The sequence below is a fragment of the Cervus elaphus genome, chromosome 1 (assembly GCF_910594005.1).
Source record: "Cervus elaphus chromosome 1, mCerEla1.1, whole genome shotgun sequence".
Classification (NCBI taxonomy): domain Eukaryota; kingdom Metazoa; phylum Chordata; class Mammalia; order Artiodactyla; family Cervidae; genus Cervus; species Cervus elaphus.
The window spans coordinates 64783250-64793455 of record NC_057815.1 but is presented as its reverse complement, the minus strand read 5'-3'; the positions used below and the strand labels follow the sequence as shown (position 1 = coordinate 64793455).

Here is a 10206-nt window from a genome sequence, read left to right as displayed (position 1 = left end):
TCTTCCCTGAATATCCTTCAACGCATCACTTGTCCATTGTAAACCTTGGTCTCTTGATGTGGATAATGGAGTCCTCGAGATTAACTTCCTAGCAGAGGCCTGTGAGGACTGAAGAATTCCTTCCAGGTCAAGAATCCGTACCATCGTCCCCTGCCGTGGAAGGGTTTGGATGCCTCCAGGGTGTTCATGTCACTTGGGCAGAAAATTATATCCTTCTCCACTTCCTTTTCTGGGTGGAGTGTACCTGAAAAAAGTCGTGAAGATGGCTTTTAGCAGAAAGGCCTTGGAAGCCGCTTCTGACAGAAAATACCACCTAGCCCAACGTCCAGGCACAAGTTCTTACCCAGAGGAGCTGAAACCAGACTAGATCCTCAGTAGAAGCAGACCGTGTGCAGAAAGCTCTTGCCAGTTTTGCGCTCGGCTGCCAGGAGCACCTCGACCAGAGAGTCCTCCAGGTTGTCCGCCTGCTGGAGGCGCTCGCAGAGCTCGCAGATGATAAAGGCCCCCAGGGTGGCGTCCTCCGCGGTGTCGTCCATGTCCACGTTGATCACGTGCACAGGCTGGCAGGTCTCCTGCTCCCGGACCCACAGCTCCTCCACCACCCTGTCGTAGACGCTCTCCTCACAGGTGAAGATGACATCAAAGCGATCTCGGCACTCTTGAAATCTTTCCGGGCGAGGCTTGATTCTCTCGTTTCTTCCCAAGATGTGCAAGATGCCGTTGCTGTTATAGCGTTCTCGGGCTTTGCGCACAAGGTCCTTGCGCATCTCCTCGTAGGTGGTGGAGAAATCGTAAACCACCTGGAGGTTGCGTGCCGTTCCTGGGAGCCTGACTCGAGATCCAGCTCCGAAGGACCTGACTCGGAATCCTTTCCTCCTGAGGATGCGGTGGGCCTCCATGCTCCTGTTCATGTTGCTCATGCAGACCACAGCCACGCTGAGCGGATACGAGGGCATGGTGGTGGCCACCGGGACTCCAGACAGACGCGTGGACTTCAGGGGCTGAGGGGACTCTGGAGGTCAGGGGATGAGCGGCTGGGTCCAGCTCTTCCAAGGAGTGTTCGAGTCAATGAGGAAAAAAGGCGTTTATATGGAGGCACTCGTCCTGAGTGGGAGGAGAAATCTTGGTGGATGATTGGCTTAACTCTTGAGTGATTGGGTTTGAATGGTGGGCTGGGCGCAGAGAACCCAGTGCTGTTTTCAGCACAGTCCCCTGATGCAATCACCCAATCTCAATGCCACTATGTGCCCACCCAACCCCCACCCCCCTCCTGAGCATTTTGCCATCTCCCATTAACCCTATCTGTGCCTGTGTGTATGCGGCAGAATTGGTATCAGGCAAAACAGTAGACTACTCACTGGCTTCTCACCAGCCTTCCAAAGAGTTGAAGACATGCATGTGGAAAAGATCTTTGAAATTCCTGAGCCTCCTAATCCAAGGAGCAAAGAATCACAGTTGTTCCCCAGTTTTTCATGTTAGAGTTGATACTCCAGTAGAGCATTTGTGCTAAATCCTAGGAAGGCATTCATGGCTCTTCCTATCAGTCAAGAAAATCATGCACCAGTGTCAAAAGCAACCTCTGGAAAATATGACTGCCCTTTGATAGCGTTTCACAAGTTGCAAGAACACCACATTTTCCCCTTTCGCTTTTCTTCAATTCATCAGTATTCTGGAGTGAACTGAGCAGATCCTCCTCCCTTATCTTGTCTCCAGAAGCAGCTCAGTCTGAGCACTCCATACACAACATAGAAGCCTTTTCATTGCTTTTCTCCATTTGCATAGCTGATGAAGCAACCGAACAGATATTAAAGTTGGGATCGGGACATTGACCACTAAGGAGACTTAATGCTGTCACTTCAAAATGGCGAGGGCAAAGATCTCTTCATAGAGCCACAGACTGAATGTTCTGTCCATTGCAGTGATTCTCCAAGAGCAAAGAGTCCTATGTCAGTAAACAGCCCAAGTGTACTCAAAGTGTGACCCCCAGAGCATCAGCATGAACTGAAGGGGAGCTTGTTTAACCTGGAACTGGATTCCCAGACCACTGAATTGGATCACAGGGAGGGGCACTAAAGATTGAGAGCAAGTTGACTAATAGCAGAGATTTCAGAAACTTGACTGGACCTCGGAAGTCCCTGAGAAGCACTGCCTCTAGATGGGAGGTTGAATATTCTGAAGAAAAAATCCAGATAGAGAAAAGGTCAGGCATACCTGAAAAGGTAGTCAGCTCTCAAATATGATGTGAAAATGTTTTTAATAGTCACTGCCTGAGACCTAACTCATCCTGCCAGGAACAACAGAAAGAGAGAGAGAGAGACAGAGAGTGAGAGAGAGGGAGAGAGGGAGAGACAGAGAGAGGGAGAGGGAGAGGGAGGGAGGGGGAGAGAGAGAGAGAGAGAGAAAGGATCTCAGAGCCCGAACTACAATCATGGTCCTTTCTCTTCATAGGATGGCTCTAGAGTCACACAGTGGCGAAAACCTCTACTTCTGGTCTGTTTGTGTGCCCCTGAGTTTATCTGTGAGACACAGGGTGGGGGGGGGCGGCTCTTGTTCGGCATGCCAGCACTGTGGCAGCCACAGCTGAGCTCTTAGTGCTAGAGCAGTGTCTCTGTGTCATCCCATAAGCCTCCCTGATGTCTGCAGTGCTGGTAGAGGAGACCTTACAGGGAAGGCTTTCCTTCACTTTCTGCCAATTCTGAGCACCATTTAACTGGACACCGTCTCTCTTTTTTCACCTTGAGATAACCTTCAATATGTTTTCACTTATATGAAGATTGATTTCCTTTAGAATCAGTCCTCTTTTGAATGATGTCAGTATCTTTTTTATGATTACTACCTCTTTTTTTTTTAATCAATCCTGTAGACAAAATCTCTTCTCCTCAATGTTATCTTCTGTCTTTCTGGACTTACCACTCTGAAGAAGCCCATATTCTGTCAATTCTGGATGTAAAATCCATAGATACAGGTCAAATACTTAACAAACCCTACAAGTGCAGACATCACACATTCAACACCAACAAAATTTGGTATTGTCACTTCTTCCCCAACTGCCTTTTTCTGCACATTCCCCTGTGACAGCAGCTTCCATACTTCCACCCAGATCTCTGCCACTACATCAAAATCTGAAGCAGATTATTCACCAACCTTCAACCACCCACCTTCCAAACTTTTGTTTATTTTTTTCAGCTCTAATAGCTCTTAGACAAACTATTCTTCAGCATCCATTTCACCGAGTTCCATTCCCTTTATTTTCCCATGGACATCTACTATGTTAAGTGGCATTACTATGGTCGCTCCTGTGTAACGTCTACAGCACTTTGAATCAGTTGTACTTTCTCATATTTGCCTCCTGCATATCCCTACAGACAGGAATTCAACCAACAGCCTTTACTGCATGTGGATTTTCAGGCCAAATACGTTCACCTGGACAGATCATTTCTCTTTCTTTCAAAGGGCTTCTAAATCTCCCTACTTCAATTTTGTGGTCCCATCATTGGAAAAGATCATCTCAACTGACTCTCCTACTCCCTTTCCATTCCTGACCGTGACTGTCCACCATCAGATGAGAGAGTGATCCTGAATACCACTGACTCTACCAGAAAAGAAAACCATCACCTCCCTACCACTGCTCCCTTCAGATAGAGATGCACCTGCTCACATGTGGGGAGAGACAGAAAGTTGAGAGTGCTTCTGTACCATCCCTCTCTCTTCTCTTCATTAAGTCTTGTCTTTTCAACTCCAGCACCTCCCTCTGCTCCCACACTTCTCCCCCTGTGCAGAGCTACCTCCCTCCTCCTCAGTGCAGTCCTCTCCTCAGCATTTGCTGTACTCGCTGATCCCTCCAGATCCATGGCACTCCATCCCACCTACACGGATAACAAAGTCCACACTTCCTTTCTGCTAGTGAGTAAGCTAACTTCACCATCCCCACTGTCTCTCCTTTATTTTCTCCTGTAAGTCACACAGGACTTGGTGACACAGCTGGTCAGAACCAAGAATGATTCATTTCCGCACAACGAGGATCCATTTTCGGAGGAGCACAAAACACAAAACAATGAATGCTTGAAGGAGAAGTAAATTCTCAAGAATAAAGATTGCTTTTCTACAGGGGATTTATAGGCTTTGAAAAACAGGAAATTAAGGCACCCAGTTGGTAACTTCCATCCCCTACCACAAATGAGAAGACACCTTTTCTCAAATTACAGGTTTTTTTTAAACTTTATTTCATTTTATTTAAATAAGGTACATAGTTCAACAGATAGGGCTTATATTTTAGTAATAAATGCAACCACAGACTACACTGATTTATAATTCTATTTCATAAGTACGCTATTTGATTAAACAAATCATGCTTGGAGTTTGCCCAAAAAAGCCACCAATGATCTACCCAGAACTTATAATCAAGTAGATAATTGTCGAAGACATACAATCTAAAAGCAGAAATATTTCCAATTCAATATAGTTTCCATTCAGTGTATTCCCATCCCACTTCAGAAAAAACAATCCATCGTATTGATACACCACACTGAAAGGACAAAAGGAAATTAGTATCCATATAGATGAATAAAATAGACACTGTTCCTTTTTCTCAGAATATCCTTCAATGCATTGCTTGTCCCGGGCTCCGTGATCAGCCTTGATTGTCCATCCAGCAGAGAGAGTCCTCGAGATTAACCTCCTTGCAGAAGCCTGTGAGCACTGAGTTCTTCCTTCCTGGTCCAGTTCCACACCATCGTTCCCCACGTTGGAAGGGTTGGCATGTCTTCTGGTGTTCCATGTTCCCTGGGCCAGGCGATGCTCTCCTCCTCCACCTCCTTCACTGGGTGGGGTTACCTGACAAATCAAACATCAACAGCCTTTAGCAGAAATGGCTTTGAAGAAGCCTCTCCCAGAAAATGCCCAGTAGCCCGAGAGTCCAGGCATGAGTTCTTACCGACAAAGCAGCTGAAACCAGCCAAGAAGCTTCCTCAGTAGAAGCAGACAGTGTGCAGAAAGCTCCTTCCTGTTTTCTCCTTCGCTGCCTCGAGCAGCTCGGCCAGACGACTTTGCATGTCATCTGCCTGCTGGAGACCCTGGCAGAGCTCACAGATGATCAAGGCTCCAAGGCTGGCTGCCTCCAGGGTGTCGTCTATGTCCACGTTGACGACCGGCACAGGCTGCCAGGTCTCCTGATCCCTGGCGCACAGGTCGGCCACCACCCGGTTATAGGCTCTCTCCCCACAGGTGAAGATGACATCAAAGGGATCTGGGCACTCTTGAAACCTTTCTGGGCCAGGCTTGATTCTCTCATTTCTCTTCAGGATGTGTAAGACTCCATTCCTTTTGTAGTGCTTTTGGTCTTTCGAGGAGAGGTCGCTGTGCATCTTCTTATAGGACATGGAGAAGTCATAGAGCACGGGTGGGTTGTGTGCCCCTCCTGGGAGCCTCACGTGGGATCCGGCTCCAAAAGACCTGACATGGAACCCGTTCTTCCTCAGGACGCGGTGGGCTTCCATGCTCCTGTTGACATTGCTCATGCAGACCACAGCCACCCTGAGTGGGGAGGAGGGCATGGCGGCAGCCTCTTGGGACTCCAGCTGGACAGGAGGACTTCAGGGTCTGAGGGGGACTCTGAAGGCCAGGGAGATGACCGGCTGGGTCCAGTTTGTAATGAGCATTTGAATCAGAGAAGAGAGAAGGCCTTTATATGGAGGCATGGGCCCAAGGTGGGCGGAGACCTCTTGATTGGTGATTGGCTTAACTCTTGAGTGATTGGATTTAGATAGTGCACCCAATGGGATGACCAGAACAACCCGGTGATCCAATCACCCAATTTGATGGCCAAGAGGTGCCCATCCGGCTCCCTTGCCACCCCAGAGTCCTTTGCCTGGTACAGTTAACCCTGTACGTGCCTGTGTATATGAGGCTAAGTTTGGTAATTCAATTACCTGAACATCTGCTCTCACCCTAATCTGGCTCCTGAGTAGGGGTGTTTTGTAGTCTCCACTTCGTCCTCTGGGTCACATTTGCAAGGGGCTACTAAGCATATTAGACTTGTGCAGACTACTTTAATTTTGTCATCATTCTCTCTAGTGACCTGAGAACATGGGTTGGAATGTGTGTTTGAAGTTTTCAAACTTACAGTTAGGTCATTATACATATAATTGCCATAGTTTTTTCATATTTATTTCCCTCAGTTGATGATTTGAATTGCAATTTTGTTAAATTACAGGAGAAACACATAATTTTGGCCATAAATAATAACAAGATTTACCAGTGTACCAAGCAACTGTTTGGAAAACATCCCTCCTGTTAGTGTGGCAGGAGTATCAAGAACACACACATCTTGCATTTGGTTTTCTTGAGTTCATGATGCTTCTCCACGGACTGGAGCTGCCTCCATGGCTTTCCCATGTTTTCAAGCACAGCTCTGTCTGAACACTCTATACTGAAATATAGGAATTTTAAATTCCGTTTCTTTTGTCAGTTTGCAGAGGTGACCCTCCAAGGATATAGACTTAAAAATTATGAACCATACACCAAACAGTAAGGGGACACAGTCTTGTCCCTTCAAAATGGTTCAGGAGAAGCATCCATTTAGAAACTGACAGATTTTATGTCTCTCTGCCTTTGTCAATTGTAGTCATTGTCACATTGAAGGAATTCTACCTCCGTGAACACACTTGATCTTCTCCAAGTATGAGTCCCAAAGCCAGGACATTAACATTAACCCAGAATGTGGGGTAAGGTAATTTGGATCCCAGCCCACCAAATTGGAAAATCTGGGAGTGACGCCCAGATATCTGGGATGTACAAAGCCCTTCAGATGATTACAATGTACACCAAGGTTTGAAAGCAACTGACTCAAAGCAGGGGTTTCTTAGCCTTGATTGGAACTTGGAAGCTGTAATAATTTGTTCAAAGCAGGGCATCAAGAATACAAGGGAAGCAGGACATTCAAAAGAGAAAAATCCTGTCAAAGAAACACCAGGCGTAGATGAAGAGGTAGTCAGAAGCTACGTACAGCATGAAATTTTATTAGAGTAGCGACCCAAACCTGAAGGGGTCTAACAAACCTTGTATAGCAAGAATTTTGGCTCAAAGTGAAACAGAACAGGACCTTATGGTCTTTCCCCACTATGTCCTCTGCCTGCCTTTGTCTGTGAAAATATTAGCTAAAGGATAAGCTTAATCAGTGAAGCGAGAGAATGCAGAAATAAAGGAAAACAGTCCATCTAACAAGACTAAATAAAAATAGTTTAATCATTAAGCATCAAAACATCTAATGCTTCATTGACTATAGTAAAGCATTTGACTGTGTGGATCATAACAAACTGTGGAAAATTCTTCAAGAGATGGGAATATCAGACCAGGATACTGCCTCCTGAGAAAACTGTATGCAGGTTAAGAAGCAACAGTTAGAACCAGACATGGGACAAGAGACTGGTTCCAAATTGGGAAAGGAGTATGTCAAGGCTGTATAGTGTCACCCTACCTATTTAGCGTCTATGAAGAGTACATCATGTGAAATGCCAAGCTGGATGAAACACAAGCTGGAATCAAGATTGCCTGGAGAAATGTCAATAGCTTCAGATATACTGATGACACTACCCTTATGGCAGAAAGCAAAGAGGAATTAAAGAGCCTCTTGATGAAGGTGAAAGAGGAGAGAAAAAAGCTGGCTTACGATTCAGCATTCAAAAAACTATGGTTGTGGCATCTGGTCCCATCACTCCATGGCAAATAGATGGGGAAATAATGAAAACAGTGAGAGTTTTATTTTCCTGGGCTCCAGAATCACTGCAGATGGTGACTGCAGCCATGAAATTAAAAGATGCTTGCTCCTTGGGGGAAAAATAATTGACAAACTTAGACAGCATCTCAAAAAGCAGAGACATTACTTTGCCAACAAAGATCCGCCTACTCAAACTATGGTTTTTCCAGTAGTCATGTATGAATGTGAGAGTCAGACCATAAAGATGGCTGAGTGCCGAAGAATTGATGCTTTTCAACTGTGGTGTTGGAGAAGACTCTTGAGAGTCCCTTGGACAGCCAGAAGATCCAGTCAGCCAATTCTGAAGGAAATAAGTCCTGGATATTCATTGGAAGGAGTGATGTTGAAGCTGAAACTCCAATTCTTTGGCCTCCTGATGCAAAGAACTGACTCATTTGAAAAGTCCCTGATGCTGGGAAAGATTGAAGGTGGGAGGAGATGGGGACGACAGAGGATGAGATGGTTGGATGGCATCACCAACTCAATGGACATGAGTTTGAGTAAGCTCCAGGAGTTGGTGATGGACAAGGAAGTCCTGCACAAGGCGTGTTGCACACCATGGGGTTGCAAAAACTTGGGTACAACTATGCTACTGAACTAAACTGAACTGATATAAATTCCCAGGAGAAAAGCATTCTTTCCTCAAGAGAATTTTGTTCATGCTTAAGATTCATTGTTTTGAGTATTATATTCCTCTGAAAGTACATCCTCACTATTGGGAAATGAAATATTCTTGGTTCTGGTCTGCAGTAACACCAAGGCCTGTGTATCTTAAAGGAGAAATTAAAGGAGAGGGAGTTAGCATGATTGAATTAGGTTATTTTCTATGTCACCAAGTAGATGTTGACTTTCTCTACACATTGTAGGCATATTGGAGTGAAGGGTGGACCTGGAGATGTACCAGCTAGTACAGTAATTCCTGAGGTAAAGAGTGGACCCAGGAGTAGTGTTGTGGCTCTGGACAGGTGGAGTAGATGTGGGATTGAGAGAGATGTTGAAGTGAAATAAGAGGACTCGCTGAAGAGGAGGAGGGGTAGTAATTTAGAAACACTCAATTGTTTTTCACCACAGGTGATTATGTGTATATATCTGCATGTGGCAGTGCTGGTGGTAGGAACATGAGGGTTTCTTTTCTGGTAGATTCCTTGGGCTTTATGATTTGTCTTTCTGCTGCTGGTGGGTACTCAGGTCAGGCCTGGTGACTGGAGGGGATAATCTGTTGAGTCTATCATTTCATGTGATGGGAACACCAAATTGAAGTAGGTTTTTAGGTAGTGTTGGATGTTCTTCTGAAGATAGAAATGTGTTATCCAGCTGATATTATTTTTGCCAGAATATACATTTTGAGGAAAACGTAATATGTTTCTGAGTTCCTCTCTGTTTGGACAGGCAAGGCAAATATGGCAGAAGATTAAAGTGTTGCAGGTGCTTAGTTGGAGAGATTATAGTGATGAATTACAAAATATAAAGTACATATAAAATGTACAGCTAATAAGGACTTACTTTAGCACAAGGAACTTACAATAAATGGTGGAAAATTCTGAAAGAGATGGGAATACCAGACCACCTGACCTGCCTCTTGAGAAACCTGTATGCAGGTCAGGAAGCAACAGTTAGAACTGGACATGGAAAAATAGACTGGTTCCAAATAGGGAAAGGAGTACGTCAAGGCTGTATATTGTCACCCTGCTTATTTAAATTACATGCAGAGTACATCATGAGAAATGCTGGGCTGGAAGAAGCACAAGCTGGAATCAAGATTGCCAAAAGAAATATCAATAACCTCAGATACGCAGATGACACCACCCTTATGGCAGAGAGTGAAGAGGAACTAAAAAGCCTCTTGATGAAAGTGAAAGAGGAGAGTGAAAAAGTTGGCTTAAAGCTTAACATTCAGAAAACTAAGATCATGGCATCTGGTCCCATCACCTTATGGGAAACAGATGGGGAGACAGTGGAAACAGTGTCAGACTTTATTTTTTTGGCTCCAAAATCACTGCAGATGGTGACTGCAGCCATGAGATTAAAAGACGCTTACTCCTTGGAAGGAAAGTTATGACTAACCTAGATAGCATATTAAAAAGCAGAGACATTACTTTGCCAACAAAAGTCCGTCTAGTCAAGGCTATAGTTTTTCCAGTAGTCATGTATGCATGTGAGAGTTAGACTGTGAAGAAAGCTGAGCACTGAAAAATTGATGCTTTTGAACTATGGTGTTGGAGAAGACTCTTGAGAGTCCCTTGGACTGCAAGGAGATCCAACCAGTCCATCCTAAAGAAGATAAGTCCTGGGTGTTCATTGGAAGGACTGATGCTGAAGCTGAAACTCCAATACTTTGGCCACCTCATGTGAAGAGTTGACTCGTTGGAAAAGACCGTGATGCTGGGAGGGATTGGGGGCAGGAGGAGAAGGGGACAACAGAGGATGAGATGACTGGATGGCATCACTGACTC

General features: G+C 45.1%; 2 protein-coding genes across 2 annotated transcripts; both read right to left on the bottom strand.

Annotated features, from left to right (window-relative positions):
• Window positions 1–371: 371 nt before the first annotated feature.
• LOC122704766 (RNA polymerase II subunit A C-terminal domain phosphatase SSU72-like) lies at window positions 372–956 on the bottom strand. The gene has a single exon (XM_043919781.1). It carries the CDS (start codon window positions 954–956, stop codon window positions 372–374), a length of 585 nt encoding a protein of 194 aa, XP_043775716.1.
• A 4011-nt stretch (window positions 957–4967) lies between these two features.
• On the bottom strand, window positions 4968–5552 carry LOC122704706 (RNA polymerase II subunit A C-terminal domain phosphatase SSU72-like). Its single transcript, XM_043919651.1, has one exon. It carries the CDS (start codon window positions 5550–5552, stop codon window positions 4968–4970), a length of 585 nt encoding a protein of 194 aa, XP_043775586.1.
• Between the last annotated feature and the right edge of the window lie 4654 nt (window positions 5553–10206).